Here is a 19,146-nt window from a genome sequence, read left to right as displayed (position 1 = left end):
ACAGATAATGCCTCTAACTATGTTCTTGCTGGTAAACTGTTAGAGGAAAAACACAAGACCATCTTTTGGACCCCATGCACTGCACATTGCATAGACCTCATGCTTGAGGATATTGGAAAATTAGATTGGGTCAGAAACACTGTAGATCATGCCAAAAGCATAACAAAATTTATCTACAATCATACACTGGTTTTGAGTCTCATGAGGAAACACACTGGAGGCAAGGATATTATTAGGCTTGCCATCACTAGATTTGCTACACATTTTTTGACATTGCAATCTATGCTTTCCCAACATAGAAACTTGCAAAAGATGTTTTCTAGTGATGAATGGAATCAAAGCAATTGGTCTAACAAACCAGAAGGCAAAGAATTGAAAAGGAAAGTCCATGAAGAAACTTTTTGGAGAAAGGCAGCAGAGATTGTGAAGCTTGCTGAGCCACTAGTTAAGGTGTTGCGGTTGGTGGATGGGGAAAGGTTGGCTATGGGCTTCATTTATGAGGCTATGGATCAAGCAAAGGAGCAAATAAAGACAACATACAAGGATAGAGTGGCAAAGTATGGGCCCATTTGGGCAATCATTGATGAAAGATGGAACAATCAACTCCATCGCCCTATACATGCAGCTGGGTATTTTTTAAACCCACGGTATCATTATAAAGCTAAGGAGTCAGGAGCTTTGAGGGGGGAGGTCAGAGATGGACTGGTTGATTGCATTGAACGCATGATCCCATCGGAGTCTGATCAGCTGGAGATACATCAACAGGTCACATCCTTCAGCAATGCAACAGGTACCTTTGGGAAGAACCTAGCAAAGATTGCAAGAGAAGCAGACGAGCCAGGTAAACAAAAATTTCAATTTTCAATTTCTCAATGGTTTTACAGTTTTACTTTTTTTATTAAAGTTTGTTAAATCATTTATAATTTGAAAGTTAGATATAATTTGTAATTTTGTTGAGCTTCAGCCTTCATCTAACTCATAATTCATTACACTCCTATGTTTTTTTGCAGCACAATGGTGGGAGGCCTTTGGTGGCCAATGCCCTCAATTGCAAAGGTTTGCAATTCGTATTTTGAGTCAAACTTGCAGTGCATCTGGGTGTGAGCGCAATTGGTCTGTCTTTGAGAGGATTCACACAAAGAAGAGAAACCGTTTGGATCAAAAACGGTTGAATGATCTAGTTTTTGTCCAATACAACCTTCGGCTCAGACGAAACCAATTGCTGAACAAAAGACCTGATTCAGATCCCATTGTGTTGGAAGACATTGATCCAACATCAGATTGGGTAGTGGAGAGTCGTCCACCAAAGTTTGATCCTGATGAGGATCTTGATGAACTTGAACATGTTGTTCAACTTCAGCCTGTTCAGTTGAATGCAGATCCCAATCCACCAGCCTCAGTCTCACAGCCAGCAAGGACTCCAGTTGTAGGTGCTTCCTCTGCTCAGCCACAACAGAAGCGCAGCCGCATATCTACTCTATCTTAGCTTGCATCTGCTGCACAACCTGCTAGTGGTACTGGTACCACTTCTACAGTTGCAGTTGGAGACGATGATGATGATGAGGAGCCATGGGGTCCCTTGTCTGACTCTGATGATGATGATCCAGAGTGTGGTCGAGATGATCTTGGCTCCTCTGGCAGTAGCTACTAGCCAGTAGAACTAGTATTGCAGTCTGGTCACCATCACAGTTTACTTTTGTTGTAGAGGCCATTTCTAGCCTCCTTGGTTATTTGTATTTTGTTTTGAATCTTTGATCATGTATGACAGTTGACTATGTATTGCCATTGGGTACCATTTTGATATAGTGGATTGGTTCATGAGCCTACTTTGATCATATGTTGTCTTCCATCTATATTATAATGTTGTGTGTTTGGAAACATGAATAAAAATCTTTAAAATTATGTTTAAAATATTTAAAATTATGTTTTTTAATTAAAAAAATAAATATTTAATGTATTTTTTACAACGACCGAGTCATTGAAATCGAGCCGGCCGAGTCATTACCGTTTCGGAGTCGGAGTCGGAGTCGATCCTCGGCCGAGTCGGAGTCGGAGTCGGATTCTTAAAACATTGTTTCTCAACCGACCCGAAGTCAGCGTCATAGTATGGTACAACTCCTACCACTGGTCCCAGACCAGTCTCAACCGACCCTAAGTCAGCGTCATAGTATGTACCACTCTCACTGGTCCCAGACCAGTACTGCACTGACACAAAGTCAGTCTTGGAGTATGTACCACTGGTCCTAGACTAGTCTCAACTGACTCGAAGTCAGCGTCATAGTATGGTACAACTCCTACCACTGGTCCCAGACTAGTATCATTGATCCCAGATCAATGGAGGTCATCCTAGTGTAGGGAGTACGGTAGATACAATGATGTGTCCATCGGTACTACTATGGTCCCTAACTTCATTTCCCTGCTCATTGATTAGATGAGAGGTACTTCCCATGAGTCCCAGACTGCATGGGTAGGATGCCTCGACAGGAGAACTAATCAATCCTGTCCTCACAGGAGAATACATCAATCCTGCTACAATCGCCGTGGAGAACACATCAATCCAGGCTGCCATGGAGAACAAATCAATCCAGGGCTCACAGGAGAACTAATCATCCTGCTACACAGGAGAGCGAATCATCCTGTTCCACAAGAGAGCGAATCATCTTGTCCCACAAGAGAGCGAATCATCTTGTTCCAGTGTGCACCACCAGGGGAGGGTGAGTCACCCTGTGGTCATATGTTGCTCCAGTAAGAACCGCAAGCCCTCAGAGCTCCCAGAGCTCAATGTATGCAACATGCAGGACCCTTGTACAAGGGTTTCTTGACGACTCCAAGTTGTTTTGGAAAATCACAGATTGGATCTTTCCTCGGGGCTTTGACAAGGTGTATTGACCTGTACATCATCTTAATGCGATGGAACCTCCTTGCTCATCGACTTACCATATCCCAGATGATGTCTATCTGCTGGAGCAATCGACGAATACGGGATTCCTCAATAATCGAATCCCACCTCTGGTTGTTACAGAGAATCACAGTGGTATCCAATGTAAATCCAAATAGCTCACTAAAGAGCTTTCGCAACCAGACTGCCTCACACGAGGTCATGCTAGCAGCAATATATTCTGCTTCGGCGGTGCTCAAAGCCACCGATTTCTGCTTCCTGCTCATCTAGGATATCGAAGCAGATCCGAAGGAGAAACAACACTCATAAGTGCTCTTACGGTCCATCACACTACCTGCCCAATCAACATCAGTATATCCAAGTAGTCTCACATCTTCGGCAGTGTATCTTAACCCATTGTGCCACGAAGATATCTCAGAAGATTCTTGGCATCAATCTAGTGAGGCTCAACCAAATATGAGCTCACAATGCCAACTGCAAAACATATGTTCGGATGGAGGTTCACCACGAACATCAATGCGAATGAGTTTATGAAATTCAGAGGCATTTCACAAATCTGGTTCGACATCACTACCATATAACTTCTAAAAGTTAAGATCCTCGGGGTAGTCACAGGCTTGCAGTCCATCATACCGAGTCTTTCCAATATCTTTACCACATATTTTCCTTGAGATAGGAAAATTTCCCCCGGCTTCTGCCACACTTCAAGTCCTTGGTCCTTCATTTCAAATTCAGAAGCCAACTCCCTCTTACATTTGTGAATGAGAGGGTTTGCACCTCTTAGAAAGAGGTCATCCACATACAGCACCAGTATGAGAGGCTTGTCATCTTCAACCTTAAAGTAAAGGTTAGGATCGACTTCACTCCTAGTGAATCCCAGCTTCATCAAGTAGCTATCAATCCTCTCATACCATGCTCAGGGTGCTTGCTTCAGCCCATAGAGAGCCTTCTTCAACCTGCATACATGAGATTTTCAATCATAAATCTCAAATCCTTCAGGTTGCTCCACATAGACCTCTTCTTTGATAGAACCATGCAAGAACGTGGTCTTGACATCCATCTGATGTAGGTTCCATCCTTGTGTAGTCACAAGGGCTATGATCAAGCGGATGGTCTTATATCTGACAACAGGTGCAAATATCATAGTCTATACCTTCCTTTTGGGATAAACCATGAGCAACAAAATGAACCTTATACTTTTCCATACTTCCATTTGCTGCATGCTTTATCCTGTAAAGCCATTTTGAAGTAACAATTGTCTTGTCCAGGGTCTGGGAACTACTTCCCAGACATTATTCTCCATAATAGACTCATATTCTATGGTCATAGCATCCTTCCATGGTTAATGCTTGACGACATCTCAGAATGATGAAGGCTCATTTTGTATGATCGTGCTCATGATGGTCAGGTATCCCTGATACCTGTTAGGTTTCTTACTTTGAAGGAAGGTTCCTCAGGGTGCAGCATGTCCTTCAACATCATCAAGTATCCCCCTAAGCCATGAATGCCTCTTCCTAGAAGTGGAAGTCTCATGTGGAGGAGGATCAATCGGATCCATGGGTTCTTCTACATCAGGCATTGATTCATCATCCTTTTCTTTCGGTTCCCTGGTGTCGGCTTCTTGAGAGCTCCTCAAAGTCGAAAGATTGTTCACCTTGCTAAGAGCCATATCTTTGTCAAAGGTGACTTCATGACTAATTACGACTTCCCTTTGATCAGCTACATAGATTCTATAGCCTTTTGTATTTTCACCATAGCCCACGAAAATTCCCTTCTTTCCAGATGCACCCAATTTATTTCTTTTCTCTTTCGGCACATGAAAATATACAGGGCTTCCAAAAATTCTAAAATGAGAAACATCAGGTTTCTTACTGGTGAACTTTTCTTAAGGAGTCTTGGAACCCAATGCTATACGGCAGTGTTTGTAGTTTCAGCCCATAGAAACTTCGGAAGTCTTTGATCATGTAGCATGGCCCGGACAGCTTCCACAATCGTGCGGTTCTTCCTTCCCGCCACACCATTCTGCTCAGGAGTATGTGGTGTAGTAGTCTCCCTCTTAATGCTAACCTTAGGTATGCCTGAGTGAACCAATTGTAATATATCGGAGGTCTTGCTTTGGCTTGAGGGGAATGGTCCCCTTTTGAGCTTTCCTTCGGCACATCCTAGACATACACCTTCTTTCTCTACTCAGAATTTGGGCATCCCTGTCACCATTTGTCTTACACCGAGTATAGCTTTATAATGAAGGGGGGCAAACCTCTAATGCCGAAGTTCGGATTGAAGAGATGTGTCACAAGACATGACACCTAGCGGACTTCCATCAACCTGATATAATGAATCAACACTAAACCCAAGAGTAAAGGCATCTTTAACATTATTTTTTCATATACGTACCTTGCCATCGTTGAAGGTTACCTTGTAGCCTTTGACTTCCGTTGCCGAGATGGACACTAGGTTCTTTTTGAGGTCAGGTGCATTTAATACATCCTGGAATTTCTAGCCTTCTTGAATGCTTGTCCTCTTCCTTGATTCCCAGCTGTCCTCTTACCTTTGCTATTGAATTTTCCATCCCTTCGATTACCATGAGAGGGATTTTGATCATCGTCTCGGTGTGAGTCCTTCCTATCAGGGCACTCCCTTGCATAGTGGCCTGCTTTATCGCAGATGTAATATCGTCATTTTCTTCCAGCCTTAGGTCCAACCTTTCCTTTTGATTTAGTCCCGGAATTATTTCTTTCCTTAGCATGAGAAGAAAAGGCAGCAGGAGGACCTTTAGGCATGTGCATTTCTTGCTCTTCTTCCCTTGTGTCTTCTTGCATGCATCTAGCCATTAATTCCTCAAAACCAGGGATTACATTATAGTTTAGAAGTGTAGTCCTGAACACCTACCATTCGTATGGTAATCCTCCAAGAGTCGTGAGTGTCATTTCCCTATCAGTAATAGCCTCCCCAATAGATAGGAGATCGTTCTTGATCTCAATTATTCTTAAGAAGTATGCTTTCATACTCTCATCTTTACCCTTCTTGATTTCCCTCAGTTTATTTCTAAGAAACAAAACTTGATTTGCATCATTAACTTTAAATAAACTCACCAGTCTATCGTAGATTTCCTTGGAGGTGTCTAGTTTAAAGATGTAGGCCACCAAATAGAGTCCTGGATGATCTTCTATTTTGACTTCTTCGGTTTTCCATTTGTTCCATGCAGCAACAAATGCATTTGATGGAGCCTCAACAATATTGCCTCTTACATGGTCCAGCATTCATGGATCTTCTAGCGTTAGATCGATAAACATCTTCCATCTGTGACAGTCATCTTTCTTACGAAGCTTGCCTTCGGTAGAGTGTTGAGGACCCCATAGTTCTTTTAGGATAGCCTTTCCAATCTTCTCTTCGGTGATTGCTCTTGCTCTTGCTCGGGCTTTGTCTTCACCTCAGCTCTGATACCATGTTACGTTATGGTGTGTTCTATGCTTATAACCAGTGTTACTTGGGAGCGGGAGCGGGGAGTGGGAGCGGGAGCGACCATTTTCAGAAGCTCCCGGTTTGGGAGTGAATCCCGGAGCGATTTTTTAAAAATATATATATTTTTTATATTTTTTAATTTTTGATACATATATGTCAACAAAAACATGTAGAATGATGAAATAGACATAAAAAACATAAAAAAACATAAATTGATCATTGAACCATATCACATCAATCATCTAGAAATTATAATCGTCATCAACCTTAGTAAAATAATAAATTAAAATAACATTCAATTCAATAACATTTATCATCATTGATCACCAAAGTAACAAGTTGTACTTGTAAGCCAAGTTTAACCATTACAAGAAGTAATATCGAAGATATTTCTAAGTCCTAACTTCTAACTGTTAACATGATATGAAATGTTAAAAATTTATAAAATGAAACATGAATAATGAGATGAAATGAAACAACTTTAGTCTTTCACAAAGCATCATATTCATAATTCACAATCATTACCAATGAGTTATAATTGCCAAGGCCCAACTTCAAACTTCAAATTTTCATTGTCACAGTGATATAATGTTTACAAAAAATATCATAATGTCATAATGATATGAAAGAGTCAAGAGTCAAGAGTCAAGGACTCAAAACTCAACACTGAACAGTTATGAAAACTAAAGTGACAAGTCTAATAGAAACTAAAAAAGACAAGTAAACTGTAAATCTACAAGTGGCCCTTGCCACGAGAGTCTCCAGGAGTATAAGTAGGTCTTGGCGGTCTTCTAGGAGTCTCCCGCCTAGACCGACGACCAGAACTAGAGCCTCCACGCGAGGGTGTCGATGGAGGTGGCGACAGCAATGGAACAAGACTCGGGCCCCGAGAACTGCTACTGGATGGTGGAGGTGGAGGTGGCATGGCTGCTGCAGCTGCTTCAACTTCATTCCGTACAAGCTCATCTTCTAGTTCTTCCATATGTACAATGCCATCCTCCAAATTGTCGTCCTCAGGGTGATTGTCCCAAATTTTATATGTGGGATCTTCATTAGCCCGATCACAGTAATGGCTCAACAACCTCAAATTGTAGTGCACATAAACCAAGCTTTCTGCTCGGTTTTCGTTGAGCCTGTTTCTTTTCACATTATGTATATAACTGTAGGTGCTCCAACACCTCTCTGCAGAAGAAGAATTTACAACCTGTGCAAGAACTTTCAATGCCAATTTTCGCAAAAGTCCGTCGCCGCCATATGTTTCCCACCATGTGAGAGAATCAAATTTATCTTTGTCGTCCATTGCATGGAAGTTACCATACAAACCACTGCCAGTGAAGTATCTGCCTATTTCAAGGCGCACAGCTGCACATTCCTCCCTGTCAGGCACCAACTTTTCTAATGCATCCAGATATCCTTTAGTTACCTCTCGATCTAAATGGGGTTTGGTCCTAACACCACCCCCTGCTGCAGGTTTGCCCAACCAAGAATCTGAGTAGTATTTTGGCGTAAGGATATACGCCAAGCAATGTAGTGGAAGGTTAAGCCTTTTCCACCGTTCACACACACAATCGTGAATTAGATTGTACAAGTCGGGATCTCTGTTATTAACAATGTCTTTTATTTCCCCCAACATGGTATCCATTTGCTCATACACCTCGCCAATCACTGGTTTGTCTGTATCTGCAAACCGAATCATGTTATAAATTGGCTTGGTGAAATCCAATACCTGTCTCACAGTTGTCCAAAACTGCCCATCAAGAGCGGCCTCCTCCACCGTTTCAAAACCTGCAATGTCAGCTACATTTGTAGCCCTTTCCTTTAACACCTGCCAATTTGGACTTGATACCATGCTAGCTAAACCCTCTCTTACCTTCAAAAGGCCCCTGAAGGTGAGGTAATAGCTACCAAATCTAGTCCTCGCAATCTTCAGCAACTCCAATCTCGAGTGACTGCGGAAAAGGCCATGGGTATTGCTATGATTTGTAATAAATTTTATCATTTTTTTTCCTCTCTTGTACAAATCACCAATCCATTGGTATTGTTCATTTTTGTTTTTGACAATATCATGCAACAGAAGGTTCAATGTGTGAACCAAACATCCAGACCAAAATATGTTCGGGTATCTATCCTCAATAATTGCTCCCGCTGCCTTACAATTAGGAGCATTATCAGTGATGACTTGGATGACATTGTATGGGCCAATACGCTCAATTGTTTCAAGCAATGCTTCTGCAATGTTGATAGCGGTCTTGAACTTGTCTGAGTAATCATGTGCAGCTAGAAAAATGGGACCACTTCGGGACACAGCAAGAACACTTATCAATGGCTTGCCTTTTACATTTGTCCATCCATCAGATACAATGGACACCCCATTGTCAGTCCAAGAACTTGTCATTTTATTCAAAGATTGTGATATTTTTGCTTTTTCATGATCAAGGCCAACAGTTCTTGCCTTGTCATACCCAGGGCTCTTGTATCCTTTAGGGGCATCATTTATGGCAGAAACCATTTCGTGCCAATAAGGTGAGCGTAGAACATTGAATGGTATCCCATTTGCATAGAGGAACCTGTAAATTTTTGAATCCACATCATTCCTACACCCCTCATCAAGGAAATCTGATATGGTTCTACGGCGTAAAGATGATGACCCTGAGCCTCCATGTCCATATCCACTGCCTTGGGAGGATGCTGAAGGAGTTCTTTGTGAGCTTTCAAAGAAACCCCTTGATCTTTTTGCTTTGTATTGGGCGTCCTCCTCTTCCTTTATGTATTTGGCTCTATCTGCTGTTGACACCGCGTCGCAAGTTCTGATTCCTATTTGTTTCTCTCCATCCCATGCCCTTTTCCCGCAAAGGTGTCTTCTCAAACGGGTGTATGAGCCTGTGAAATCATTGTTGCAATGGGGGCAATGAAATTTAGTGGTTCCACCCCCTTTCCCTGTTTCAGGCCTCTGAACATATTTCCACAATGGAGTTTGGTCTTGTTTAGTTTTTTGACCCTCATGTTCACCCTCCACATCCTCCTCACTGGGGTTTTCACCTATTTGACTTCCTCCGGCTTCTTCATCCACCTCTTCAGTTTCAGGCCCCCTCCGTTTCCTACTCTCCACCACCATAATAACCAGAAAAGGGACCAGGAAGAGGAAAATGCCAATAAAAATCCCCAGGTCCATCGTGTTTGATGTTTGTAGGGTTTGAGTCTTGAATCTGCAAATTAATTTAGTTTATTGGGATTAATTCATTTAATTTATTAATTTAATTTAAATTAATGATCTTTAAACTCAAACAGGTAAATTAAACTAAACAAACTAACTACCTAACCAACTAAACTAACTAAATGATTAAGTTACTTACCTCTGCAAGCTTGCTCCTCGCTCCTCGGCACTTGCTCCTCGCTCCTCAGCTCTGGCTCCTTGCTCCTCAGCTCTTGCTCCTTGCTCCTTTGCTCTGAAACTCAAGCTCAATCTCATTGAAATGATTTTGTTTTGGCCCATTGGGCTTATAAACCCAAAAAAATTAGTTAAATTTTTTGTTTTTTTCGGGTCCGCGGAATTTTTTTCCGCCGAACCGCTCCCGGTTCACTAAAATTCGCTCCCGGAGCGTTTTTTAATGCCCGGGAGCGATCAGGGAGCGATCGCTCCCGGGCATTAAAAAGCGCTCCGGGAGCGCGGGAGCGATCGCTCCCTGAAGCGCTCCCTCACAGACCAGGGAGCGCAAATTTTTTTACGGGAGCGCACTCCCGAAAATCGCTCCCGTCCGGGAGCGATTTGGGGAGCGCGCTCCCGACCCGCTCCCGAGCCGCTCCCGCCCGGAGCGCGCTTCGGGAGCGGGTTCGAAGGGGGGGGGGGGCGCTCCCCCGCATCACTGCTTATAACAGTTTACTTTTTTTTCTTATTATATTCGACAGATTAGCGATCACATATACATAAAATAAAGTGCAGATAAAACATTAAACGATCGATAGAAAACAAGCCAAGACAAGAGACACAAGATGTGGCGGCTAGCTAGGGACAAACCCCACAATGTGTGGGGAAAACCTTTGATCAAATCTTCTTTTATCTTCAGTAATTCAGCAGAGAGAAATAGTACAATAAATCTGATTCATATCAGTAGTAGCAAACCCTAGATCAGCGGCATCAGCATTAGCGGCTTCATTATCAAACTAGGGCAGGCAATATCTCACAAACCAACCGTCGGATTGACTTCATTCCACCACCAAAAGTTTCGGCTTCCAGAGGAGGTTCAGATGAACCTACAACGCAGTTCAGATGAGGAGATCTTCTAGCCACGCAGGTCAATCTTTACTTCTGCAGTTGCAGCTTCAGTTTCAGCAGTTTCCGGCTTCAAACTAGGGCAGTTGATATCTTGCAAACCGTTCGTCGGATTGACTTCATTCCACCACCAAAAGTTGCGGCTTTCAGAGGAGGTTCAGATGAACCTACAACACAGTTCCAAAGAGGAGATCTTCTAGGCCACGCAAGTCAATCTTTACTTCAACAGTTGCAGCTTCAAATTCAACAGATTCCGGCTTCACATGTGTGAGAGAGAGACCCATTTCAGCGCAGTAGAGAAGAGACTCATTTCTGCGCAGTAGAGAGAGAGAGATGTGATGAGATGAGTGAGTGCAAATGAGGAAAAGTCCTCTTATATTTATACACAACGTTGGTGTTTGAATAGATGTGATTGTTGGGCTTCTGAGCCTACATGAGTTGTAGGTCGGCTTGATAATAATTCCATAATCAAAATAAATTCATATCTCCACGAATACTTATCGGAATCGAATGATCTTTATATCAATCCTACACCTCTCGACGAGAGGAATCTAATAAAAATATTATCAGCCATGAATAAGATGACCCACATGAAGTTTTGCCGTGGTTGCCAATTTTAACACAACTGTCCATCAAACTCATCCTCTGCTCCTTGTCCTTAAACAATGTAGAGTCATACTACGATGTATGTCTTCTCACTCTTTTTTTCTTACATTGTTGACAAAACTTCATTGTTTAGATGCTCCTGGCCATCTTCCTCTTCATTGAGAGATCAGTATGGTTATTGGAGACTACATTTACCAACAATATATGTAAGCTACTTGGATTTATCCTTTGGAAGCTGTTGGTCCTAGATGGCCTTCTACTTGGAGCATTTTATGTATTTATGGATTGGTCTTATTGTTCATCCAAAATATATTTGGCATCACTGGTCTCATGCCCTTTGCTTCACACTCAAACAGTTTAGGGTAGGCTCTGATCAACTTCAGGTTGAGTCTAAGTATTTTGTCATGTTCCCACTCAATGTGTTTAGGGTAGTGTTCTAAAATTCGTTCGGTTCGACTGAGCCAACCGAGCTGGTCCCATAGCCGGGTCAGCTTGGTAGAAAAACCAGTTCGGTGGCCGGTTTGTTACCAAATCGGCCGAGTCGATCGAGCCAGACAAACTGAGCTGACCAAGCCGACCGAGTCAGACCCTTGGTCAGTTTGTTAAGGTGTTGCGGTTGGTGGATGGGGAAAGATTAGCTATGGGCTTCATTTATGAGGCTATGGATCAAGCAAAGGAGCAAATAAAGGAAACATACAAGGATGGGGTGGCTAAGTATGGGCCCATTTTGGGAAATCATTGATCAAAGATGGGACAATTAACTCCATCGCCCTTTACATGCAGCTGGGTTTTTTCTGAACCCAGGGTATCACTATAAAGCTTTGGAGGCAGAACTTGGAAGCTTCACTGGGGAGGTTAGCAGTAGCCAATAGTACTGGTGCCTAGTGATGTTTTATAGGTTAATTTTGTTGTAGAGGCCATTCAGAGCCTCCTAGGTTATGTTGTTTTGTTTCGATCTCTATATCATGTATGTATTGGACAGTGCACTTGGTGCCATTTTGATATAATGGATATATTCATGAGCCTACTTTGATCATATGTTGTCTTCTCTCTATATTCTAATGCATTGTGTTTGGAAACATGAATGAAAATCTTTAAAATTATGTATTTTCATAAAAAAATAAATATTTAATGTATTTTTTACAACGGCCGAGTCATTGAGATCAAATCAGCTGAGTCGATACCGAGTCGGAGTCGGAGTTGAGGTCGACCCTCGGCCGGTTCCAAAAAAGAGTCAGAGTTTTAAAACATTGGTTTAGGGTAGGCTCTCACCAACTTAGGATCCCACTTTAGCACTATATCCCATTGGAGGAGAGGGTATGTTGGCTTTACCATGAATTTGCGGAACATTTCATTTTTAGATGCCCATCTACTATGCGACGAGGGGAAGATATGTTCATGGAGTCCTTCGATATCCTAACCAGAGGTGTCTTTTTGTTTTTGTGCGTGATGCGGTGACTCCTAGAGGACAACACTTATAGGTTTCTTTCAGACCTTGGCTTGCAAGATTGATTACCTCCTTTTTCCATTTAACTTCATCACTTGGTGGTGCCAAGTGAGTGCACAGATATTCGTTGAGTGTCACAACACGGATGAAGTTATTAGCAAGACGACATATGATGTCTCACTGTAGGGTTGGTCAAGTCTTTCAAATAAGGGCTAGGGGTACTCAATCTCTGCTAGATTATGTTGAAATCCAGGCCAGAGCCATGTCATGAAATTCTTTCCTCAGCCTGAAGTGCTAGGAGAAATCTGCTCATGGCTCCCATATGTCACCTAGGATCATCAAAGCAGGTCCTTTCAGCCCTGGATACTCTCTAGGTAACATCATTAGATAGTGCATTATAATCCTTTTTGCTGATTAATTCCGTGGAAGATACTTTCTCCATAACCATGGACATCCAGTTGGTCTCTGACATTCTTTCTTCTTTGCATTAGAATTCTTTTCAGTGATCGAATCTGTGGAAGATACTTTCTCCTTACCCATGGACATCCAGTTTATTACCTCCTTTTTATAGCTACCTTCATCACTTGGTGGTGCTTAGCGAGTGCAGAGATCTTTTATTGAGTGGCACAACACGCATCAAGTTAGCAAGACCATGAACGTCTCGCCCTAGGGTTGGTCAGCTCTTACCCATTGGGCCTAGGGGTGCTCAATCTCTGCTATAGATTAGATTGACAACCAAATCCGGTCTAGAGCCATGTCATGAAATTCTTTCGTCAGCCTGAAGTGCTAGGAGAAAATCTGCTCATAGCTCCCATATGCCACCTAGGATCATCAAAGCAGGTCCTTTCAGCCCTGAATACTCTCTAGACAACATCATTAGAATCCTTTTTAATAATAATTCTGTGAAAAGTACTTTCTTCTTACCCATGGACATCCAATTGGTCTCTGGCATTCTTTCTTCTTTTTCCTTCTTTGATGCGTATTTAGTTCATGTATTTCATGTTCTTTCTGATTTTATCTTTCTATTATGCTTTCAATGTTGCGTGGGCCACTCTAAATATTAGTATCATTGGTTGTACTTCCTAGCAATGTTATTTTTGGAGTTGCACCTGGAATCCACTGAGGTTTAGACTAGACTTGGATTGCAGAGGTCTGACAATTCGGTTTATGAACCAGTCTACTCAAAAGATAAAATATGAAAAATTTGATAACAATACACACACACACACACACACACACACACATCAATGTTTACTGGATGAACTGGCCAGGCTGATCAGTCCCATGTCAGACTGGAAGGTATGGTACTGAATCAGTTATTAAACTGGCTGGTTCCATATACGGTTTGGCTGTTTTTAAAAATTATTTAATGAATATTGATAAAATCATTTTATCTTTATCTCCTGTGAAGTCACTAATGGCCTTGCGCTAGCAACCATTTCAAACATGGAATTGCATATTGGATGAATATTTCAAGTTAATCTGGAAGTTATTTGGCATGCACCAAAATGCTGGATGGCTATTGAAAACTAGCTATGTTTAGTGCAACATCTAGACTCCTTAGAGATGCAAAGCCTTTGTTTCAAAAATGGGATTTCCTATTGGATAAATTTCAAAGTTATTCTGAAAGTTATTAGGCATGGAGTAAAATGCCATGATGGCTATTGACAACTATTTATGTTTAGTTCAACATCTAGACTCCTTAGAGATGCTGAGCCTCTGTTATTAGATTCCTTAGAAATGCTAAATCTTAGTAGGGGTCCCTTTTCTTCTACTTTCTGAATGCTACACCAATTTATATGTATATTATTCTACTTGTGGATCATTTTAAAGCTACTTTGAAAGTTATGTGTCATGGAGTTCATTTGTCAACTTTTGAATTTACTGCACCTTTGATCTATCCTTTATATTTGTGTTCTGATAGCCTTGCATTAGTTAGACTTTCACCTATTATTTGTTTTGTTTTTGTTTGTGCTAATCTGTGATGGTTAGATCATTTCACAGTACAAAAATTATGTGTCATGGAGCTCGTTTGTCAACTTTTGAATTTACTGCACCTTTGATCTATCCTTTATATTTGTGTTCTGATTGCCTTGCATTAGATAGACTTTCACCTTTTATTTGTTTTGTTTTTGTTTGTGCTAACCAGCTAGATGAGAGCAACAAGAGTGAGCAGTTGCAAGTTCAAAGGTGTCGTGCCAGGTTGGACCATTTGAGTGTGCTTCGGGCAGAAAATCAGCAGGAATGGAACAACATACGAGTGAAGAGGATACTTGTTGACTATATGCTACGCTTATCCTATTATGACACTGCTATGAAACTTGCCGAGAATAGTGCCATACAGGTGCATGTTTTTATTCTATTTCCCTGGCGCTTGTGATTTTCTTACTCTTATTAAGATAGATTCAAAGTTAGTAGAAATTGATTCTACTATGACATGTTACTGTATGCAGGCAAACATAAGCGCTTGTCATATGATGAAAGTTCTTGAAAATCTGGATGCAATTTCTGTACAATTACATCTCGTCAATTATAAGAACAGAATTTATGCTACTTGTTTCAATGTTGTTTCTTGAGAACTTCTGTTTAGGTTGTCGTCCAGATATATATAGTTACCTTTTTTAAAGGGAGTAAATTGATTGGCAAATTGCAATTATTGTACTATAAACAGGCTGGTGTTCTGGCATGTTGCTGAACATTTGACTTTTTCAAGTTGGAAGCCTAGCGTAATGACAAAGAAACAACAAAATATATTTGTTCACATGACTTAAATGATATGAAAGCAGAATAGCATTAATTACAAGAACACAGAAAATGACATATGACGTTATTTCACACAAGTCAGTTTACAACTTTGTACATGTGATCAATGGAGGTATGTTAAGTTTAGGTATGTTCTATGCTAGAGCAATTTATTTAAATTCTCACAGTTAGCAATCATATCAGCGTTAAGATAAACTGCAGATAGAACATAAATATAAAATGCAGAAGACAAGCCAAGACAAGAGGACACAAGATATGGTGCAAGCCAGGGACAAACCCCACAATGTGTGGGGAAACCCTTTATCAATTCTTCTTTTATTTCTTCAAAGTTCAGCAGAGAAAGAGAAAGAGAGAGATAGTACATTTGCAACAGAAGACAACACTTGACTTATCTAGATCTTAATCATAGATCATCTCCTATAACGATGAAATCAGTTGAAGACATTCTGCTTCAACTGATACCTATCATCGTGCTGTATCTGTTCCTCTAGTTGCACCACTGCATACTGCACCAGGCTGCTCTAATCATGATTATCATCATGCTGTTGCCCCTGCTAATGTATCATTGTACTGTCCATGCACATGATCTCATAGTGCTCCCCACCATGCTGCTGTCTCTGCCTTCTCGTTGCTTCATCGTGCTGCAACAATGCATCATCATGCAGCTCATAATCACATACATTATGCTGACATCACAGTTGCATCATTGCTGCACTTTGACTGTCCCTTGAAATACCACAGAGGTAGTCACAGCATCTTCAATGAGATCATGATTTTACAAGAAGTAGATCATGACTTTGTCACTGATCATTCTTGACACAGCTTCTTCCATTATGCTGAGAATGTAACTATCACTATCATTACTACAGCAGCACTGACATTGCTTGAAACCTTGGTCACTGCTTCTCATTGTGCCCAGACTTCCAGCAATTTCCAAAATATATACATCGAGACTGAGATTCTACCTCAAGGATCACTGTGATCTCCATTAATTCGAGATAGTGAGAACAGTAAGGGTTCTAAGTTCAATGTATCACATATACATTGATTGCTTATGAAGTAGATCCAACGTGTGAACTTATCTTCCATCTAGGCCGAGATTGTTCATCATTGATACAGTGTCTCACCATTATGCCAAGTCTTTGACTGCGGTTATGACTGCGTATACAGCGAATAAAGGTATCACATGAACAGCTATTAGCTGTCACCATGACTGCATATGAACAGTAGCTCCACTCCATTGCTGCGTATTTAAAAAGCATTCTGGACCAGCGTATCTTCATACACAGCGTATTATATTGCTGCGTACATTCTGGATCAGCGTATCTTCATACACAGCGTATTACATTGCTGCGTACATTCTGGATCAGCATATATTTATACACAGCGTATTACATTGCTGCGATGTTGCATGGGTTCCCGAACCCGGGGGTGGGGTTCTCGAACCTGTCCCGGGTTCTCGTCCCCAAGTACCGGATTCGGGTTCGGGTGCCTCTGAGAAGAACCCATAAGAACCAGGTTCTTCTATGAAGAACCGAGTTCTTCATTAAAAAGAATTGGGTTCTTTTGTCTTGACGAGTACGGAGAACCCTAATGATGGGTACTTGGAACCCCAAAATCAGGTTCTTTTGGGTTCATTTTAGTTTTTATATTTTATTTTTTAATTAATTTAATGGGCTTCCCCTAATATTCTAGGTAGCTAGTTGTTCATCTTGCGAGAGGAATTGGAGTACTTATGCCTTTATGCATTTAGTAAAGAGAAATATGTTGGGCTCAAAGAAGGCAGAGAACTTAGTGTGCGTTCATAGCACACTTCGTCTCATATCTCGAAAAGACCCTGGATATGGGGGTCCTTTCAAGAGATGGGACCAATACACAAACGATGCTATGTGTGTGGATGAGGAGATACAACTAGATGGCCTTATTGAGCTACCTCCAATTGCTATGGATGAGCAAGAGCCTCAAGATGAGAGTGATCCCTACCTGGAGAGCATGCTAACTGAAGATCTGAGTGATGTTGATGACATCGCTTGAAGAAGCCATTATTCACTATTAGATATTTTTATTTTAGTATTTTAAAATTTCCCAGTTCTTGTTTGGAGATGCCTTAAGACAAATTTTGAATGTAGTATGACAATGGACGTATATCATGATTCTTATTAATATGTAAACTCCAATTTGCACTTGATATCTAACTAGAAATTTTGAAATTTCATTGTGAATGTTGAATGTTCAATGATGTGCATGTTTAAATATTTAAAGTTTAAATCATAAATATTTTAGTTTTCTTGTTTAAAGTTGAAAAATATACAAATTCATATATATTATAATTTATAAAATATAATATTCATATTAATTATATATATATATATATATATATATACCCCCGACGAACCCACGCACCCTGTTTCGAAAAATGACGTACCCGTCCCCGTCCCCGCACCCGTACCCATCCCCGAACCCACGTTTCCTGGCAACATAGCATTGCTGTGTACATTCTGGATCAGCGTAGCTGCGTACATTCTGGATCAGCACATCTGCGTACATTCTGGATCAGCATATATACATACACAGTGTATTACATTGCTGCGTACATTCTGGATCAGCGTAGCTGCATACATTCTGGATCAATGTATCTGCGTACATTCTGGATCAGCATATATACATAGCGTATTATGTCTTATTGACCAACGATGTCCCAGTGACCAGCGGATTCATGTAGCTTCTTGCTCCTTGATTGCGGCTCCTTTCTTCTTGACTGCAGCTTTATCTTTTTGCAATTTTAGTCCTCTTCTCGACTGCGGCTATTACTTCTGGACATCGTAGAGTATAAGGTTTCTGTACAATGTGTTAGGGCCTGTTCATAAGGCTTCTTGACAGCGTGTATTGAGCCTTTCCTTAACCACGTTGACTGCAGCTAGGGCATGGCTTGACTATGGCCGGAATACTCCTTAGACAGCGTACAAGTGTCTCTATTTGTAGATCGACTTGCGACTAGGGCATCACCATTAGACCAGCATATTATTCTTGGTGTCTCACTCCTCCAAAAACCCAAGACGTGGAGAGGAGGAGATCACCTCAAGAATGTGTTCCAAATGACATCAAAACTCTTCTATTTATACTAAAACGTATGTGATGAATAGACATGACGTTTGGGCTTCTAGAGCCTACGTAAGAGCTGGTCGGCTTGATAATAATTACATAATCGAAATATGTTATGTAAAAAATAGTTAATTTTAGGTTTATAATTTAATTTAGGTTTAGTTAGGCGAAAGGGCACGATCATAAGATCATGCCCTTTTCCAAAGGGTGTCCATGGCGGTATTTAAGCCAGGAGCCCCATTGTAATCAGACATCATCTGTAATTTTCATATCTTTTAATAAAATATTTATATATTTATTCTGCGTTCTAGCATTTTCTGTTCCATCTGGTATCGGAGCAAGGTTCAATCCTCGACATCAGCATCTCTGCGCCCGTCCGTTCCCCCTGCGTTGTGCTTCCATCCCATTCATCGTCTACAGTAATTTTCCCCCGTCGTCCGTGTGTCCGCAGTCCTCTGCACACCGTCCATACCTGTTCCCGCTTGCTGGTTACGACTTCCATTAAATCGACTGCCAGCTCTGTGTTACGGTGGTAAGTCGATACAATTTTTTTTAAAAAAAATCAAAAGGGTTGTGAAATCAACGTGCCTGCGGTGT

The 19,146-nt window shown here is 41.2% G+C and overlaps 1 protein-coding gene across 3 annotated transcripts in view; it reads left to right on the top strand.

Annotated features, from left to right (window-relative positions):
- LOC149245292 (LisH/CRA/RING-U-box domains-containing protein) overlaps positions 1-19,146 on the top strand; it is a 205,648-nt gene that overhangs the window by 111,112 nt on the left and 75,390 nt on the right. For all 3 annotated transcript variants that reach the window (XM_089457747.1, XM_089457748.1, XM_089457746.1), the window contains one exon: positions 14,834-15,028. In XM_089457747.1, coding sequence (XP_089313873.1) covers positions 14,834-15,028 — 195 coding nt within the window. The remainder of the gene's footprint in view (positions 1-14,833; positions 15,029-19,146) is intronic.

This window comes from Pinus tabuliformis, chromosome 7 (assembly GCF_031772625.1).
Source record: "Pinus tabuliformis cultivar Carrire ecotype Pingquan chromosome 7, CPIR1, whole genome shotgun sequence".
Taxonomy (NCBI): Eukaryota; Viridiplantae; Streptophyta; class Pinopsida; order Pinales; family Pinaceae; genus Pinus; species Pinus tabuliformis.
The sequence above is the reverse complement of the archived record's forward strand: the minus strand, read 5'-3'. Positions and strand labels throughout refer to the sequence as shown.